Source organism: Lycorma delicatula, chromosome 2 (assembly GCF_047948215.1).
Source record: "Lycorma delicatula isolate Av1 chromosome 2, ASM4794821v1, whole genome shotgun sequence".
NCBI lineage: Eukaryota > Metazoa > Arthropoda > Insecta > Hemiptera > Fulgoridae > Lycorma > Lycorma delicatula.
The window spans coordinates 184,826,276-184,848,055 of NC_134456.1; the positions used below are offsets into that span (position 1 = coordinate 184,826,276).

The following is a 21,780-nucleotide window of genomic DNA, read 5'->3' on the forward strand; positions in this document are numbered from 1 at the left end:
TTAAACGGCTATTAAAATTAAAGTAGTTTTGGCGCCTATATTAATTCTGAACCCAAAATGAGAAGCAACTTTTACTTACTTTCATGAAAAGTTTTTATTTTATTTTTTCAATATTTATTTAACCCACCGATCGAGTGGTTTACTCGTTGTGGCAAATCAGTTGTTTAAGAGTTGATTTTCGAAGTCGAAGGTACTGAAATTCAAATCCTAGTAAATGTTTGTTGCTATATGGATTTAAATACTAGACAATGGATACCGGTGTCCGGTGTACTTTTATGGTTGGGGTTCAATTAACCACGCGTCTCAGGAATGAACGGCCTGAGACTGTGTAAGATATCATCTCATTTACATGTCGCACATATCATTCTTATCTCACTGGACCGTGGAGGTGTTGTTTATTATTCACTAGTTGAACAGTTTGCAATGTACACATTAGGAAAAAATAAATAAAAAATATTTATTTAAACCATTCTCTTTTAAATAATTTTTTTCTTAGGGATCACTTCTTTATAAAAAAAAAACATTTTCATAAATTTTCCCCCAGAGAAAGGAAACATCTAAAATTAAATTTTTTTATTCAAATTCTGGGAATTTTGATGCTTAAATCTCACTTTGGTAATCATGACCGACGTAACTGGGAAAGTCATGCAGTACTTTACCAGTTTTTTTTTTTTGTTATATTTAAATTTATAAAATAAAATAATTTATAATTTATAATTTTTAATAATTAGATTTATTTTTAATTTTATTTTTTAATTATAATTTTTTTTGTTATATATTAAATTTTAAGTTTTAATGGCAATTACTTATAACATTAGAATTGTGTTTACTTAATTTTGTACTGTTTTACACAATGATGACAAAAATATTTATTTATTTAAGCTCAACTCAAATGTTGAAAAATTTTAGCAATATCTCTCGGTTTATTTTAAAAATAAAATGTATAAAGAAAAATTTTAGATTTAATTTAAAGAAGAAACGTAAATAATTTTAAAAGTAGAAGAAAATCTTGAAAGCAAGTATACTATTATTGAACAATAATATTTATGTTTTACGTAGAACTTAAAATACAATTATATTACAATATTTATAAAATTTGTTTAATACATACCATTGTTCTCTATTTTACATTTAAATTGTTTAATACTTATAGATCTATTAATTAATGTCAGTTGCTTATATAAATTCTAGATTTATTCTACACGATTTAAAAATACGCAGTGAGTTATGTTCCAAGAATAAACATTTTTCCTAATAGAAAAGATAGAAACCAGATGGCTCATTACTTTGTAGATAGAATTTCAGTTTGCGAAATCACCATAAGTTACAGCCGCACCTAAGCTTCAACTTGATCCTTTTATATATTAATCTTCTTGGTCTCGACCGTTTTTTAAAGTTTATTTATAATAATACAGATAAAAATATCTCAAAAGAATGATTTAAAGATTAATTTTGTTTGATCGTAACCTACTTTTACATCCAATTAAATTTTATTTGTTGATTAAATTGTAAATAAATTAATACAGGATTGATAAATAAAGATTATAAACTTGAAACTATCTAAATTAATTTAAAATACGATTTTAAAAGTCTCAGGTTCGATTCATGATAAAATTAAAAAAATTGGCTGTAATAATTTTTTTTTGTCAGTTACTCGACCGATTTGATTCATTTATTCCTTTCTATTATGAGCTAATCGTTTCATCGAAATACATCTTTTGCATCCAAATAAACATTTTATTCAGAATAGTAAAGTATTTTCAGAATGCTTTAGCAGGATATCCTGTTATTCCTAACAAGTCCCAGGTATTGTAAGGACATCTCTATGATATAAAAATGTTCTCTTCTGCTAATACCCCAAGAATATACAAAAAGGATATGAATAGGACATCCAATTGGATATTCTTAGGATCTGATATTTACAATCTTTGCTACATTCTAAAATATATCTGGGCTTTGTTTCCAATTACTAGTATATCCTCAAGTTTTAATATTTGTATTCCGCAGAACATCAAAACGTCAATGAAACAGTAAAATGACACCACTATGCAACACGAATGTAAGTCATGTTAAGTTTTTATGATGTAAATGATTTTCCTTCTTTTTTTAATTTATGAGTTAACAATCAGATATGTTATTATCTGTTTAAAAAAAAACTAAAAAAAACAAATGCTTAATACAACAAACTGCATTGATTTTCCTGGCAGTACTTATAAGTGACATGTTAACTAGACATAAATATTCAAATAAAATTACTAATTATTGTATTTCAGTAATTTATAACAGTTTTTAATAAACTACCAATAGAAGCGCATTTACATATTTGAACAAGAGATATAAAAGAAAAATAATTACACATTGAAGGTGGCATAATGTTTTTACCAAACTAAATAAAAAAGCCGGCTTTATAAAATCATTGAATTTAGTATCTAAGTTAGTGCCTTTCATATAAGGTCTTTGCCATTTAACAAAATATCAAATTGGCGTAACTTGTCAATCGCTCTAATAGTATTATTTTTAATTATTGCATTTTAAATTAAATTTATAACTTTTTTTTTTAATTTTAATGCAAATTTAAAACGTTTTAACTTACGTAAGGCTTATTAAAATTAAATAATTACACGAAATTAAACACTTCATTACAACTTATGAAGAATACTAGAAACTACAAAAAATTCAGAAGCTATGAACCTTCTTGGCAATAGTGAAACACCTGGCTTAAATGACTGTACATTACGAACTTATTTTAATAACGAAATAACTCCAAATCACTGATTCATAAACATTAGAAGGATGCTCCTAGTTACCTGTTCAATAAAAACATAAATGTTGAACTTGTTTATGTAACGATCAGATTTTAGATAGATTCTGTGTTAACCCTTTGCGCTCCAAAACAATTTTTCTAAAGTGTCCCCATGGCTCTTATGGCCTGCAATGCAACGACTCGTCATACCAGTGACAGCACACACCCTCAAACAAATCAGAGCCTACTGGCAAAACACTGTGGTCTGCAATGCTGGACCCGGAAGTGAAATAGGTTTTATAAAAGAATCACTATTGGTAAAAAGTAGATTTTATTCTATTTATTTTTCTCAACGTAAAATTTACAGTCGGTTACACTTACAGAAACCATAAGTAAATATGATCACATATAATCACATGTAGAGAGGCTTCCATCGATGCTCCTAAAAAATTACATATTAATATTCCTACACATAACATTTAATGTGAGTAAAGTCAGGTCAGAAAACAGTGCCCCTGGTAGTTCAACACAAAAAAAAATCGTAAGTATTCATAGGCAAAATATTAAAAAAAAATACAATTAATAATGAAAGAATAATAATAAAATTAAACGAAGTGAAATAATGATATGATGAGTAACATTAAGTTGATGCAGTTTCACCTCAAATCACATAAATTCACCAAAATCCAACTTATGAAATCGTTTTAGCCTTGTAACATCTTCACTAATGTCTAAATGGTTAACAGCTAAATAGTTCACATGGTTGTTTAGCCGCAATTTATATTTTGTACCGAATCGCTGTTTTCTTTTCGAACAAACGGTAAACCCAGATATTCGTAGATCTCACAGTTTCTTACGAATCAAGGCGCCTCTGTGATGCTCCTCGGTAATCTATTTTGGAATCGTTGTATAAGCTCTGCGTTTCCGCTGCTTTCTCTAACCCAAAGCTGGATTCCATAGCTCCAAATCTGTTTCAGGATCGTCGTGTGCAGTATTTATTTATTAGCTAGTGAAAGCTGTGACCTCTTGTTCAGCAACCAATACATTTCCTTAAATTTAATATCCATTTGTTTTCTCTTTTCTCTTACATGGATTTTTCACGTCAAACGACGATTAAGATGAAGACCAAGGTACCGTATTACTTTGAGCTTGTGGTATGAGAACGCAATCCAGGTGGAACCGTGGCCAGTCTTCTTTCCTGATTTCGAATGTCACATGTCTTGATTTCGCTTGATTAACCTTAACCTACCATCTTGACAGCCATTCGTTGATTTGGTCCAATTCATATTGTAGTTTACTTGAACGCCCTTGAGTTGGGTCAACATCGACAGCTACGATAGCCGTGTCACCGGCAAATGAAGCTACAATGATATAGACCGTAATCGGAAGATCGCTGTGAAGATGGAATATAAAAAAAATCCTAAAATCAATCCTTGAGAAACACCCGACTTAGTTTCAAAGAACACAAACAACTCTTTACTGTACTTCTTCAGTGAAAATTTCCGTCCCGGTAGCTACTCAGAACCAAGTAATAAGGTTGTGGTAGGCTCTTTTTCAGCTTAGGCCAGGCAACCAGATTTTGTCAAAGACCTGCTGAACATCCAAGAAGGCAGTCGATCAGTATCTCTTCTCCTCAAGGTACTTACTGATAACCTCAGCAAGTCTTTGAGTTTGCCCATTTATAGAGTGACCACCTCAGCCGAACTGATGATCAGGAATAACATGATCATGTTCAAGAATAGGCCACAGATTCTGAAGAAAAAGTCTCATAAACATTTTAGACAAATTGGGTAAGAGCCTTATTGGCCTGTAAGAAGATACCTCTTGTACCGGTTTACCTGGTTCCGGGACCATAACCATCTGTGAAAGCTTCCACTCCGTCGGGAAGCACGTATTACGCAGGATGCCATTAAGGTGTGTTATATACAAATGGCTTTGAAAGGAAGCGTAAGTACCATTTTGTTAGTAATTAAGTCAAAGCCTAGGGACTTCTGCGAATCCTGCTCCTTTCAGATTAATTTCAAAACTTTGATGACAAAAATGGCTTAACAGAAAGACTCAGATGAATCGGACTGCCCAAGAATTCAAGAATTTCCTCCTCGCGAGTCGCTCAATGTCGAGTGGCTCAAAGAACTTACTCAGATAAACAGAAAATTGGTCAGCCTTCTTTCCGTCGCTCTGAGCCCATGACCCATCCAACGTCATCAAAGGAGAAAATGAGGGTGGTTCCCGTTAAAGATTTTTGATAGCTCTCAATAGGTAATAGCGGTGTCTACGCAAAGGAAAAAGATTCACGAAGTAATTTTCAAGCGTCTCATTTTTAAGAGACCTCAGTAGTCGTTTCAACCTTTAGCAATCCTATTAAAAGATGTCCTATCCGCTGGTCTTCTAAAACACTGCCACCTCTTCCTAAACATACTTTTAGTAGTAATAAGGATGGTGGTGTACCATTACCACCCTTGGTAGTCGATTTCTCACTACCACACATGTTCAACCTCAGGTGTTGAGCGGCAGGCAGATTCCTGCAAGACTGAGGACTCGCATTGTCGATTTTGCGTTGCATTATCGATGTCAGTGGAATTCTTCAATGAATGAATGTTCAAGGCACAACCAGTTCGTCCTCCACCCAGCTTCGATACGTCCCAATCGGTGTCCTGTTGTTATGGGGGACTGGCGATTTCTCTTTCATTAGTGTCGAATATCGTTAACAGATTTCGTTAACGTCGGATCATAACTGTTTCTAACTTCCGTGTATGATGAAATTCCTGAAGTGTCGAAGAAGTCCAACAGGTCTGGGATCTTTGCCTCTGTGGCGCAAGTGGTAGCATCTTGGCCTTTCATCTGGAGGTTCCGGGTTCGAATCCCGATCAGGCACGGCATTTTCACACGCTGCAAAAAGTTGCCATTCATCTCATCCTCCAAAGTAATACTTAACGGTGGTCCCGGAGGTTAAAAAAAAAAGGTCTGGGTTTGCAACTCAGAGATCATACTGAGAGTGCATGTTAACGACCCTTTAAAGTCCTGCCTCTAGTAGTTATAAGTCGAGAACTTATTATTTTACATTAAAAAAACAATTAATTAATGAATCGTATATTTAAAAATTTCACATTAAAAGTTATAATTTTAATAATATTTGAAGAGAACAAAGCAATTTCTACAATATTTTCTTTAGCTACTTATTCTAAGTTTAGTTTTAAAAAAATCTTATATTTGTATTAATGCATCTTTATCGGCTTAAATCGATAAGTAATCATGAGATTTACTTTCTTTAGGTAATTTTATTAATTTGATTGCTTTGGAACAATTGTTATTATTTAAAAAACAGTTGGTACAATTTATTTATTAATTTTTTGCTGTTTTATACTAATATATTAATGTACGTAAGAAGAAGCTGGTACAAAAAACACTAGTTAAATTTGTTTTCTCTGAAAATAATAATGTTCATTACACGAGATGTTCATTTTAAAGTGTCTATTATGTTTAAACATTTCCAGAATAAAACAAATCTCATTTATAGGGTCAATGTCAAGGGTATTTGTAGAAATGAATTCATCCCCATTTTGATATCACATTGCAAAACCACAATAATCTAGCATTAATGGTGATACCTTGTCATATTAGAATGATAACTTTTCTTTACCAAAATATAACTTTATATAAATATTAACTTTTTTTTTATATATATAAAAAATAGAATCTCGAATCAAAAACCTGTGATTAACTTCTATCAAACTTATTCGATGATTTAAAATTAAAAAATTATGATATAATTAGCATGATTCACGACGAATAGACTACTTATTCTGTACTTTTTTTTAGATTATTGAAACCATAAAACGCAATCTATTGAAATTTGTTTCATAAAATGAATTTTATTGAGTAAATAATTTAATAACTGACCTCTTACGATGATCTTTGAGTTATCAGCATAAAAATTAAGAGCAATAATTAAATATTTTATCAAGCCTTTAAAATGAGAATTCCGTCGCTAAAAAAAAATAATTTCTGTTCCCGTAGACACACACTATCACTTTACAGATAATCGTTATTTGAAAACAATAAAAATAAAAGATTTATATTGGTATATTTTGACTTTAATACAGTAATTAATTAATTTAACAACGTTGTGCAATCAGTTTCATAACAAAATTAAAAATAATTATGATAAAATTAAAATAAACTATAATAAATTATTATCATTATTTATTGTTTATAGATTATAATTAGAGTCCGGATTATATGCATTTGCATATTAAGCCCATTCTCATCGGTTACGCATATTTTTCTTAAAATCTACGATGATGCATATTTTCGCTATATTTACAATATTTTTTCTGTAGGGTACCTAGTTAATAAATGGAATCTTACGTTGTAGCCCGCCAAACCTATTACGGTTCTTACAGCGCACTTAGCAGCCGCTCGTCTATGGTTTTGGTGGGATAATATTATTATGAGTCCAAATAAAACACAACTCACGCGAGACAAAGACGGACGATACCGTTCGCCGCACGGCTACTGCAGCACACCTCCCACTAGGCAATTAAATTACGAAGTTACTGTTGATGCTCTCACCCGAAAAAAGTGCCTCTTCGTAGATAGCTGACTATCCTGGAATATTTACATTCGACGGAAATGTTTTATATTGTCGAGTTTACGAGAAAAATATTTCGTGCAAAAAATAGTTACAAATAGACCAGCATGTCAATGCAAGTCTTCATATCGCAGGATTGCAAAAGAAAGGCCCACGAGAAAAACTTACAACAGCGGCAAGTAGCAGTGATTTCACTTCCATAGGTAAACAAAAAAACTACTTGGCTGTGGATTTATGTGAAGCATTGCTTACAAGAAATATTCCTCGTCACAAACTTACAAATCCTACCTTCAAAGATTGTCTGCGAAAATATTGCTTAAAGCAAAATATACTAGATGAATCAACATTGCGTAAAGATTACATACCAACAATTTAACTACATGTTCTGGAAGAAATATACGCAATCAACTCAAGGATAGCATTATTTGGATTTCAGCTGACGAAACTACCGATAGTTGTGACCATTACATTGCGAATTCAATTGTCGGTACATTAAAACTAGAATCTTCTTCTTCCTATCTGGTGCCTACAAAGACCTTGAAAAGAAAAATCATTCTACGATCGCCAGATTTGTGAATGAGCGTATTAAAAAAATTTTTCCTGAATCTTCTGCAGATGAAAGACTGTTTATATTTCTCTCAGATGCTGCTTCCTATATGATCAAGGTAGCCAAAGCCCTCCAAGTATTTTATCCCAATTTGATTGATGTGATGTGCTTTGCTCACGGAGTACATCGATTCGTTGAAGAAGTACGATCCACGTTTGGGGATGTAAATTTCATCAACAAAGAACGCATTTCTTAACGCACCTGCTCGCAATAAGGCCAATAAAGAAAAACTGCCAAATGTGTCTTTACCTCCTGAACTAGTGGTAACTCGTTGGAAAACGTGGATTGAAGCTGTACTGTTTTACAATAAACATTTCGAGACCATCAAAGGTGTAGTAAACGACTTTGATGGTGCAAAGAGTATGGCAGTTTGTCAGTCCAAGGAAGCACTTAACGATTCTAGTATAAAAAAAAAAAACAGCTATGATTAGCACTTATTTTTCCCACATACCTGCAAACATTAAAAAGTTTTAAACTCAAGGTTTGGCGTTGACTGAATCTATTCAGTTAATGAATAAAACCCGCTAAATAAACTCCGCATTGCCAGTGGTATTCCCATGTAAACTTAAAGAAAAATTTGAAAACATTTTGAACAATAACCCCTTTGAACCTTTGTGTTAAATTGATAGTCTTATTAATGGGACGGGTGAAATTTTGTCAGAAACAAAAAGTGCTAACATAGCACCCAAATTCAAATACTGTCCAGTTACCTCAGTGGATGTGGAACGATCCTTTTCCAGTTATAAAGATATTTTGAGTGATCGAAGACACAATCTTACTACCGAACATTTCGAACAGTACCTGATTGTTTACGTTTACAAAAGTAAACGTTGAATAATGTTAAAATGTTAAATAGTTGTTAATTATGAATTTATCAATATGTTATTCAACTACTTACTAATTGTATGCTGATTTAAAATAAAAAAAATAAAGATTACTATTTTTTTATTATTTAAAGTCGCATATTTTGACACTTTTCATGCATATTTGCATACATATTTCAAGCGTTTTATGTTGCATATGATCCGGTCTCCAATTATAATATTTGCTAATCTTAACATTATTTCTTTAATTTAAAAAGCATAAGGTTAAAAAAGAGCTTTAAAGTTGGACTTATAAACAGATCAAATGTTGATTTATTAATTATTACTTTATTTATATTTTTTATATTTCCATTTTTAGATAAAAAACTAAGATTGAGTTTTGCTAAAAAAAATAAAACCTCATAAATTTTTCTGCCCTATATTTTGAGATTCCGGGGCCAAAAATAATAACAAAATGGTTAAAAAAGTCATATGTATGTGGGTTTTTATGTATGTGTGTAGTGTTTATCAATCAAAGGAACGTGATTTTTTTAATCACGTTAAAACTTTAGGATCAACTCTAAAACTTTCTACAACTCTAGGATCAACTTCATAGAAATTTTTTTTGTGCGTTTTTTTAGATTATAAAAATAGTATCATCGGAAGAAACGCTGGAAATATATATATATTTAAATTATTAACTCATCCCTGCTCCTCCTAAAACTACAAAAAAATTGAGTTTTATCAATTTTTCTAAGTTTTAACATTTAAAATCAATTAAACTGAAATGTTTTCATTATTTATCTCTAAATAGAAAGTTGTTATGAGGATGGAAAGAATTTTTAAACCTAGTCAAAACGTTACGAAACAACAAATGTTACTTTAAACAGGAGTTGTATAAATTTACGTAATTTTTACTTTTCCAATCTGTCTACTTTTTTATTTAAATTTTGTAAATGAAGCATTTTCAGGACGGAAATAGTTTCAACTTTTATTAACTCTTTCTATAGTAAATTTTTTCGAACCTTATTATTCTCGTATTTATTTTTATTTTTTTTTTTTGTTCAAATAACTTAAACTTTATTATTGAATAGAGAAAATGAATAAGTTACAATATTTCTGGTAGAAATTTATTTTATCCATTAATTTGTTTCTATTCACAATGTTTCTTGTGCTTTAACATATTTTAAGTATCTGAGGTACAACTAGCGGCATTAAGAATTGTTTTTCTCCAAGACTAATGATAATACTACGCAGGTAGTTTCAGTGGTAAACAGAATAAAGGTGTTTTTTCTACGTGTGAGTGAATGTCATCAAAATTCCAAGACCTTGGCAGAACGCTCCCAATATTTCCTCCAAAGAATTATTTTTGGGTCTAGGAAGACATTAAAAAAATCGGTTAAAAAATAGGCAATAAATAAGAAGACATTTTTTTCGATTTTTGGGAAAGGGGGAATTTTGGAGCAAAGTTATTTTTTAAATGATAAAATAAGCATGCACGCATGAACTGAGCTATATAAAGTGAAATTTTGTTTACAAAAGTTTGAGAAAATTGACTCCTCAGAAACACCACACTCCTTAGAAATATTGACCGATAATTTAACCAAGAAGTTGCTCCATATTCACCAGTCTCTGTACAAAATTTCATCATAATCGGTTTATCCAGTCAAAAGTTTTTAAGCTTCAAGAATGCACGTACATAAGGTATGTACCAACATTATCCTCCTTTTTATATTTTGGGGTCCCTGGGTCGTGAAACATCGAGAAATTAAAAACCCCATACCCTATTTTTTGACCGATTACCATACTTTCCTTCTTGCAGCATAGCTCTAGAGCTATGACGTAAAATTCATATCCTATCTTAAAAACAAAAATACTTTTTTTAAAGAGCAGCTAAAAGTGGGATAAGACTATAGTTATCGGAGGAAGAATAAATTTATTTTTTTTAATAATTAAAAAAAAATTAAATTACATACTGATAGCAAAGAAATTATACGTTATATTTCTTAGATTATACGAAAACAAATCTAAATTAATGAATTCGTTATAATTATTAAATAGCTGCTTTGGCAGGAAATTAATTTTATTTTGCGGGTGGGTTGATGTGCAAAAAATTACTGCAGCACAGATAATATTAATTAATATTTTAAAGTAATGTATTCATAGTATTCTGATAATTTAATTATATTACAGATAAGAATTATCAACTTTTATGATTTATTTTGTTGTTTCTTTATTATTCAGTTATAAAATAGTTAAATTTTTTATTTAGTTTTATTATTTATAATTAGCGCTTAGATAAACAAAAAATTTCATAGCTGAATTTTTCAAAAACGGTTCGTACAATTTTAATACAATTGAAAGTAATTTTTTTTTTATTCTTATGTAAAACATAATATTTTTTTGACATTTTTTTACCACTTACAGGTACACGCAATTTTCCCAAAATGTACAAAAAAATAACCATTTAAAAAAAGAATCTTACTTCTAAAATCTTGGAGTTTGTAGGTTTGAACAAATTATTCTGTCATAAAATATTTTAGATTTAATGTTCTCGTACCGTATTAAAGTGAATGATAGAAAAGATTTTTAAGCGCATTAAAGCCTATTAGAACTTTCAAACCGTAGTTAAAACACCAGAGTTGCGTTACTAATGATTAAAGGATTTCTATGCCGTACTTAAAATAACCGTTTGTATATTACAGCCCAAAATAAGGAATCTGATCCTTCCAATCCAATAAAAATCATGAACAAATCTGGTAAAAGTGAAAACTCCTATAATCTCTCAGATACTTCCCTATTTTACATGGGGAAAAAACTAATATCACCGCTTTGGTAATCACTTCCTCTTACCAATAACATGGAGATAAAATCGAATTATTCCGATACTCTGTACTTTTTAAAAGAGGTGTTTAGGCTTCTGAAGGCTAGTAAAAACATATATCGATAAAGTATGAGTTTTCTTCACCACCCATGTACCCTAAGTCCCTAGCCTGACGACAGCCCTAACTCATCACCAGTAAAAATTAAAAATTATCATACTTAAATCATTCTTTTCTAAAGTTAATTCAATCTTCCAGAACAAATTAAAAATCTCATAGTATTAAAGAAATTTGGGACTTCTTGTCATTTCTACTCTACAGTTACAATTAACACTAATATAATCTTGTTTTTGTTTATGGAAATTAGTATTCTGATTTTGAAAGCGATTAACAAACAAATAAGATGCTCTACTTCTTTACTGATTAGTTTGAAGCTTAATAACTTAAGATTTATATTACGGTAAATTATTAGCGTCATAATCTAAGTAAAAGATCAATAGTGAATTTATTTTATTAATTACTTTTCTTTTAATCTATAACATTTTATTTCATAAATTAAATGTTTCTGTAAAAAACTTTAAGAAACATTAAAAAAAAAATGTTTTTTGGTAGTGTAACATCTTTTTTTGACTTTTTATTAATGAAAAAGAACCATTATTTTACTCAACGGATAAAAAGAATTTGTAAAAAAAAATCGAAATAATATTTCATTTCAGTATGGGCAATTTATAGTAGACGTAACTCTTGTAAGAAAATGGATCAGCTGGCGCATTGTCTTATTAGCAGCGGTTCACAGTGTTAGCCATGTTATTCGATCGAAGTTTATAATCATAAAAACATATATTTTATGCTTTTTTATTTTTATGTTTGTAAATATATTTACTCAAACGTTCCTGGGAATCAAACCTAGGACCTATCGGATCTTTTAAATATAATATATATGGGGAAATCTTTTATCTGATAATGAATATTTTTTTAAGTTATTCATTGAGAATAAATTTCAGTAAGAGAATGAAAAATTAATAGAAACATTTAAAAAAATTTTAAATAGGAGTCCTATTCCTCTGGTTAGCCAAATAATTTTTTCGTAGATCAGACGCTAAGGATTAATTTTAACAATAATTTTAAGTATAAAAATGTAATTTGTGGGAACTTCTTTTTTATTTCGCTCAAATGATTCACCCTGAGAATAATATAATTTACTTAGATCATGAATTTTATTCATTTGGTTTTAGAAAGTTGTTTTTGTAGTCTTATTTACTGTTTATAAAGGAATCCTGATAGTACGTGACTACCGCACTTGGTTGAATTTGAGAACTATCTCCAGTTAATTAATCGGTAAAATATATACATTACAATATGTTATTTTGGTTTTAAAAAGAGGATAGATATTTCAACCACAATAGGAAGAATTTTTTAATGAATTAAAAAAAGGGAACTACGATAATTAAATTTAAAACATATATCATACAATATGTTTGAAAGGACATTTTAACTTCAAATTAAATTTTTTTTAAGTTATAAGTTTCTTACACGTAAAATATCTAATTTTTAATGTCAATATATTGGTAAGTTACTAAAAAATAAAATTATTATTTTCTTAATGAGTTTCAATAGGTATTCTTAAAAAAAACCCATGAAATAAATTACTTTTTTCATATTCACATACAATAAAACAGAACTGCCGGTTAAGAAAATAAATCGTAAATACAAATTATAAATACTAATTTTAATTCAGTTTCTTAATTTATATGCACACTTTAATTTAATTTTTGTAAAAATAAATTATATAAATTAAAAAATAAAATAATAATAAATGACAAGGCCTTATTTTTGTGAATTATTTTGCGTATAGTCTTCAGCGAATGGATAAATTACTGAAGAAAACAGGTTCGTTAATCACTATGAAAACGAATTGGTAAATAGTCAAAAATATACTTATTATAATGTTTAAATTATAAGTTTAATTATTACTAATCCATTTATCTAATAATTTTTAATAGTGTAATTTTTACTGAAACAAATTCGAATCATACTGAACGTGTGAAATAAAACATGTAATAAAAAAACACAACTAAAATTAAACATAAATGAAACTAAAACATACGCTAGTTTTAACGAAACACATATTGATTAGCAACGGGAAAGGTTTACACATTCAAATAAAATATTTATGACTGTATTAATTTAATTATTACTGTATTATTATCGTTAAGAGTATGTCGTCGAGAATATATCTTTACGTAATTGGATAGTTTCACTTGTGATACTATAAAAATAAGGGACATTTTTAAAAAGCTACTAACTTAACACGTTCATTGCATTATACTTAAGTAACATGAAACAAACAATCGACTAAGATTGCATCGACATCAATCAAGTTTCCTTTACCCCAAAAATAATGAATATTCCATTTGAATCCAGCGTAGTTACCTGCCATATATGATTAAAGTAGGCTTTCTTTAAGAATTCTGTAAATGCATAATTGTGTAAACTGCATATTTTATCTTGATGTATATATTTTACCATATTTGTCTGTCTTACGTACCTTAAACTTAGTTCTTATGTAATCGTTTAAATTGATATCTGGCCTATACTTTAAACTGCAACGCAAAAACTGTTTTTGTTTGCTTTTTTTAATAATTAATTTAACGTGTAAGTTTGAAGCTTATAATGGAATAAAAGTTTGGTAGCATATGAAAAGTAACTAGAATCTGTATCACATGACTAGAATCTTCCGAATAGGCTGAAAGTTAGTACTCCGCCCTCCGGAGGTAAAGCTCGAGCTCCCCGGACTTCGGGGACTTTGAAGTAAGCTGACAAATTGTCAGGCATGAGCCATCTATGTCATAAAAATTAATTTCATAAAAACGTTTATACATAACTGTTTTACTAAATTCCTCTCTCTTGATTTATTTTTCTTGTCTTATAAATATCCTTGGGTCTATCCTCGTAAAAAAACAGTACAGATGGAGGAGATCATCATTCTTTGTCTTAGGTATGTGATTTACCTTAAAGATTTATATTACTATTGTTTGCCTTTGGCAAAAACCTACGTACTACTCTTATTATTTTATGGTCAAATAAACTTTTTAGGGAATGTTAGAAAGCAATTCCATTATTCTATAAATCCCAGAGAAATCTGAAATAAAATTCTCTTCCGCACGCTAAAATAATAATTTATTGATGTTTCAGAAAATTAACGTCCAAATTTTTATTATTGTAATAGTTTTATTATTTTTTTATTTTTATTATTGTAATAAGAAAAAAAATTAAATATTTTTTTGAGATTGATTTTCATAACGAATTTGTTTTTTATTTAATTGTTGTAGATATACAAATATTTTTGGTTGTTATTAAAACGTAATTAGTTTCAAAAATCGGTTAAAAATAAAATCAAGTTTCACCTTTCATCAAAAATGAAAAGTTAGATAAAGGGCTGCCATTAGGTTTTGTAAAAATCGGACGGTCTTTTGTCAGCTTCAAAAAATGAAGAAAAGTGCTCCATAAAAGCTAAAAATTAAGGGAGTTAATTTATGATATATGATAAGGCAGTTCTGAATAATTGTTGTTTTTGTAATCGTTACTTAGTATTTGATTGTTGCACTGTTTATTGAACAGAGTGAAGGTATCCCTTCTAGGTTTGAATATAAATTGAAATGGACTTGGCATGATGATATGCAGCGTGAACCAAGCTAAACTGAGATTTAATGCTTATTATTCTTAATAATAATTAAAAACATTTTTGGGGTTTAATTTTGTTTCAAGCCAAGTATCTGTCTACAAACTTTTGTTTATAATATTTAATATGACTATATATATTGTACATATACTAATAATAATAATTCGATAATTACATAATTTAAAAATATTTAAAATGAGTGAAATAAAATAGTTTTAAAATGATACAAAAATATTTTTAGTCACTATTTGTTTCCGAAGTGTTATACTCGTATTATACGACATTTGTAAAAGTGTGATGATTTTAATGCATTAAGAAAAAATTTTTTTTTTAAATATATATATATATATATATATATTATGTTAATGAATTATTTAATTGTTCAACAAAAATAATCAACTAATTTAGTGAAATAGATTAATTTTACTTACTAGCTAGTACTCTTGGAGGACGAGGAAGTCCATCAGAAACATCAGAACTCGGTCGTAGCGGTAAATTAATAGATACTCGAGAATTTGAAGAGTTATTCGGTTTGAATACCGCGCGGAATCCTCTACAACAGCTTCCCATGATCGGCACTATAGTAACTATGGTACACTTTCTATTCTACTGTGCTGCACTCTCAGCTCACTGGCACTCGAACACTGATTGCAGCACGCTGTCTATCTGAAATAATTGGTATCGGGAACTCGAGCAGCAGTGAAATAGTTGTCCTTTCTCACCATCTCACCGCCCCACCAGAATCGTATCGACATATATTATTATTATTATGATTAATGTGGGCACACGCCTCCTCACGCTCTCGCAAGCACAAAACGCACTATTTTTGCTTATCTTCCGGTAAAAATGGTAGTCATAGTAACAAATAAGTCATTATTCACCGATTTAAAGAATTATTTTTTTCTTTTATTAGTCGGTACATTATTAAAAACTACTACATCAAAAGAAAATTTATATTTACATTATTAATCTGATTAACTAATAACTGTTTTTATTGCAACTTTATTACAATTTTTAAGCACAATTATTGTACCAATTAATTATGTTGTATTTATTTAATAATAACAATGAAATTACCGTCGAGAATGTAGTCTAATTTGGCATTAGGCTACTTTCGTTTATAAATGAGAAAATAGTAAACATGAAATAAAGATCAATTAGAACAAGAAAACGTTGAAATAAATGTATTTCCACGAATAGCTTCTAAATTTACTTAGAAAGATGAGGACAAAGGGCACTATTCAGTAGTATTTGTTGTAAAAATTTGCATTGTAATTAAAATATAAAATATATTTACGAGTATACAACATTGCTATTTTGATATTAATTTAACCAAATCTTTCCAAGTAATAACATTTAATTATAACTGAATTTTGTACTATTTTTTTTTGTTTTTCAACTGAAATATTAAAATTATAATCAGATTTAAAGAAAAGCAAACAGTGATTAGACCACTGGAGATTATTTTCCGATTTTTGTACAGAGTATTCAACTTAGAAGAGGCCAATCGCTCTGTAGTTTATACTAAATGGATATTTTTGTTAAATTGCACATATTGGTGTGAGATGGGTGTAATAATATGGAAGATGTTATGACTGGAGCTGGAAGAGGACTGTTTATTACCTGCACATTTGGATATAGTCTGTACTATATCCAGCACAGCTCTCATGTTGGAGCTAGTCTGTGTCGATCCTTTTGGTACGAATGAGCTCGTAAGAGGGCCTACATATCTCGAAGTAATGCCTCTGGGTGATCCCGGGATGCGTAGGGTTACTCCAAACGGGGGAAGTTTTAGTCGGTAGTCTGTTGATGGCGGTTGGAGTAGACCACCAGCAGGAGTCCGACACTTCGTACATAAATGCATTTCCACCTCTTTTCCAAAAAAAAAGTGTGTCGATCACTGGCTTTTAAACTAGGTTGAGTAATCGTGTGTTGTTGTTTGTTAAAATACGGTTAACTGTTGAATATTTTTTATTCGAAATGAAAACTTATTTAGAGACGAAATATCATGTTTTATATCGGCGAAGTTTTGGAGAAATTTGAAAAGGAAGCACCAGTGAAAAGTACTGAAATGTTATTCTTATCGAATGCAAATTTTCCACGAACTAAGTAGTGCTGATTATGTTAAAAGAATTCACTACTGTCAGTGGTTCAAGAACTCAAGAGCTTCATTAGAGGCAGTATTGGGAATATAGATCAAGTACTTTTCACAAATTAATCGTGGTTTCACCTTGGTGTCTTTGTTAATAGTCAGAATTATAGGACTTGGGGATAATGAAAACCCGCACGTTTTCTTTGGATCTCCCCTACTCCCACAGAAAATAGGCGTATGGTGTGCAGTTGCAAGGCGACGAATAATAGGACCCTTGCTTTTTATAAAAACTAGATGCTGCCCTCTTTTTTTCTGTTTAGCCTCCGGGAATCACCGTCAAGTTATACTTCAGAGGATGAATGAGGATGATATGTATGCGTGTAAGTAAAGTGTAGTCTTGTACAGTCTCAGGTCGACCATTTCTGAGATGTGTGGTTAATTGAAACCAAACCACCAAAGAACATCGGTATCCACGATCTTGTATTCAAATCCGTATAAAAGTAACTGCCTTTACCAGGATTTAAACGTTGGAACTCTCGACTTCGAAATCAGCTGATTTGTGAAGACGCCATTTTGTGATTTTCAATTAAAAAAATTATTTGTCAGGAACGGGTAAAACTACTGTAATTAAATTTGACAAATATAAGACTAGTGTCTTATTATACGAAATAAAAAAGGTTTGAAAACGTCACCTTCAAAAATTTCAAAACGGCGACCATCTAAATTTTTTAATCTTCAATATCTTTGTAATTATTTTTTTCAAATTTTTAACTATTACAAAATCTATTAAGCATTTAATTTTGAAGAAAATAACACCTTATTTATAAAAGTCAGTTGACAAACAATCGAGTTATTGCAGATAATTAACCCGGTAGTACCCTTGATCACCGTAATGCAAGCTGATAATTTTATTAATTTACTATTATTATTTATTATTAATAATTTTTATTACATCTTGTGGAGAAAATAAAAATATTCAAAAAATTATCAGCTTGAATTACGGTGCGCAAGCGTATGGAAGCTTCACTACCTGTCCAATCTTCTGGGAACTTGTGTAGAGCAGTCCGCACAATATCTATATGATGTGGAGGGGCTTAATCCTGTTTTCAGACTGGGGAAATACAAATTTCTCGAACAAATCTCAAGCACACTATGGCCGTATTAGTCTGTTCATGGGAAAAAATGGACCAAAAATTCGATTATACGTGATACCATAACAGACATTCACTTGCGGACAAATTCCACAGATTCTTGTGGATTTTCTGAGCCTAGCAGTCGGCAATTATGGTGATTCCCGATTTAGTGAAGATTAAATGTTGCTTCGTCAGAAAATAAAACGCGCTGCAGATAGTTTTCACCAGTAAAACTGAAATCTAACATGGTCATTACAAATTGAACTATTTGAGGCTTATCGTTAGGTTTAATTTCATGAGTAGCTGCAGTTTATAAGATCGAAGTTTTAATCGCTTGTGAACTTCATGAACAGTACCTTTAGTACGTTAAGTGGTAACTAACATTAAGAACTGAATATTTTGGACTTCTTTGGAAAGGCAATCGAATTCTTTCTGTGTTTTCGACACTTTTTAGGCCAATCTATTGAGTGTCCTTTCAAAACCTTCCGGTTTCTAAAATCTGTTCACACCAGTTACGCTTCTGTCACTCCGAGAATTTCTACGATAGATTCGCGTATATCTTTGTATGTCAATCGCTGATTTTGTTTCTGCGAACGCACTGTGCTTTCCCTTGTGGTGACACCAAGTCGTTGAAGCCCGGGTTCATAACAACTTGGTCTATGCAACAGTCTAACACAGCTGCTTCAAGAAACCCGTGATAATTATTTTCTTTAATATTTCTACAAAACAAAAAAAAACATGCTGGAAATAAAATATGGGTTTTTATTTCCGTACCCATCTGATTGAACACAATTTTTTGTAACTCAATTTAATTTCTATTTCTATCTACCATTTCGTAATTTTCAAAAATCTCAAAATATAATTAATATTCATAATTTAAATATTCTTAAAAATACAAAAATCTCTACAAATTCTTAATAAATAAAGATTTGTATTAAATCTTCATTAAAAGTTAGAAAACTTATCGTATTCATTTTAAAATAAATATTTTTTTGTTTTAGACCGTCACCATTTTTATCTTTTATCTATACGGTAACCTCAATTTAGGGATTCTGCTTGAAGTAATACTAATATTAAAATCATAACTAGTAATGTTAATAATTAATTTCTATAAAATCCTGGCTGAAAAAAATGAATATATACATTTTTTTTTTAATATTTTTATCACTGATTGATAAGACTGAAAAATCACAGTCGGTACACATAGAAATAATTGTTTAAAAGTCACCTTTTTTACCTTTTGAGATAAAATTTTATAATTATTTAATTTTCTGAAGAAAATTCAATTGCTTAAGATACATTTTATACAGCTGTATTATAACGTTTGAATTACGCGGCTGGAATCAGTATCATAATAAAGGCAATTATGAAATAGATTTTCATTGTGATTCAGATTTTCGACCAATCAAAAACCTACTCTTTTCAACCACTGACAAATCAGAAGTGGGTATTTTTTAATGTGTCAGCTGTTTTTTTACTTTGTATTTAATTCGATTTAGTAGTTACCAAACAAAAGTTAATTTGAAAGTACACCAATAAGTAATTAAGTTTATGTATTACACTGTTTATCCTTTTGTTAATTATGAAGGATTCTGAGGAAGAATATCTTTAACACCGATCGATATTAAATAAAAAGCAGAACTTATAACTACTAAGCCTATTGTAACAGAAATGTATTCTTTGAAAAATTAAAAAAATATATTCCGTAAACAGTGTATTCTACCACTGATTTAAATTAATAATCCTAATATTTTCTCAGTCGTAGAAAAAATACGGTATACAATTCTCCCTATAATGGTCATTAATGCAATCTCGCAAAGGCTCGTGTCGTAACTTACTTCGCACTCGTGCATTAATGGCTATCATTTAGGCTAATTGCATAATGTACTATTTAGTTACATGTAACATTTTTTTAACTATTAATCTTATTTATTGGTATTTGAACAGTTTAACAGTAAATTTATAGAATCTGTGTGATAAGGTTTTTTCAATTTTTTTTATCGATGGACTCTACAGGAGATATAATGTGATTTTTACTGCTTTTAGATATTTTGTTTTCTCTTAATTACAAATAAGTTAGAGTTAAGCAAGATAATCCGATGAAACTTGCTGAATATTTTTATGGATATTGAGCTGTAACTTTACACATTATGATTATGATTTTTTCTTCAGGCCTTTTTTCTTCAGGATTTTTTCTCACTTACAGCCCAGGTATTTTTTAAAGTTACATTTGAGCATTGCTTTGGAGTAAAATAGATTATAATAAAATTTCCATTTGAGCACCCGCATAAAAAGTGATTTACAGAGATTTAATTCAGACATAATTGGAAATAACGCTTCCTTTATTTATGTATTTCATTTAATCAAATTATACTGTTCCATTTATGAATCAAAAATACTTTACTAAACATTAAATTTTAATATACAATAATGTGATTATTATAAACAAAATAGATGAATTAAAAACAATATAAAAAACAGAGTATTTCCTGAGGGTCATCTCATCTCCTTCTTTGATTCTTTGAAATCAGAATTGTACTGTGTTGTATAAAAAAAAAAACTGTATAGAAAAACCTCTGTTTTAGTGAATTTTGTTAAAAACGTCTAATAAAGGAGAAAATGTTTCAAGTGGATTTTTAACGGTTGATTTTTTTTTAGAGATAAGTTTAAAAATATTAAATGAGGCATTTGATGAGGTTTTTTTTTTAATTTTGTCACTTAAGGTGCAATTCAATTAAAAAGTAAGCAAATTTAGTAACATTAAGTGGCGAGTCCCTCTCTTATTGTAAAAGGATTTTTAATTTTCACTTTTGCTTTTCCTAATTTGTGAGCTAAATAAACACAAATCTGTTATTGAAAACTTTAATTACAATCATTTAGGTTCTTTGCTTTGATCTACAAAAAAACATTTACTAAACCTACGACTGCTGGTGGAGTAGAAAACAGTATCTGTGCTTAACTGAGTACAACAGCTGTAGATTATCTAATTTAAAAAAGAATATGATGAAAGAGTACAAAAGGATGTTAGATTTTATATATATCTGTATTTATATATTTAGATGTTTATATATATCTGTATCCTTTGGTTGCTGAAGAATATTAAAGGCACACAAGAAGGATGCTAGACTCATAACATATACCTACATATTAGATAATATTTATATTATTATTTACAACATCAGAGACACTTTTACATGTATGACTATTTTAACCAGGAAGCTATGATAAAAATGATAGATTAAAACTACCAGATCTTTACTGTAAATCAAACCCAGACATGCTGACTTTACTCCAGCTGTTCAGCAAA

General features: G+C 29.8%; 1 protein-coding gene across 1 annotated transcript in view; it reads right to left on the reverse strand.

Moving 5' to 3' along the window:
- Tg (Transglutaminase) overlaps positions 1-15,952 on the reverse strand; it is a 118,545-nt gene extending 102,593 nt beyond the window's left edge. The window contains exon 1 of the mRNA XM_075356827.1: positions 15,680-15,952. Coding sequence (XP_075212942.1) covers positions 15,680-15,818 — 139 coding nt within the window. The 5' untranslated portion in view covers positions 15,819-15,952. The remainder of the gene's footprint in view (positions 1-15,679) is intronic.
- Between the last annotated feature and the right edge of the window lie 5,828 nt (positions 15,953-21,780).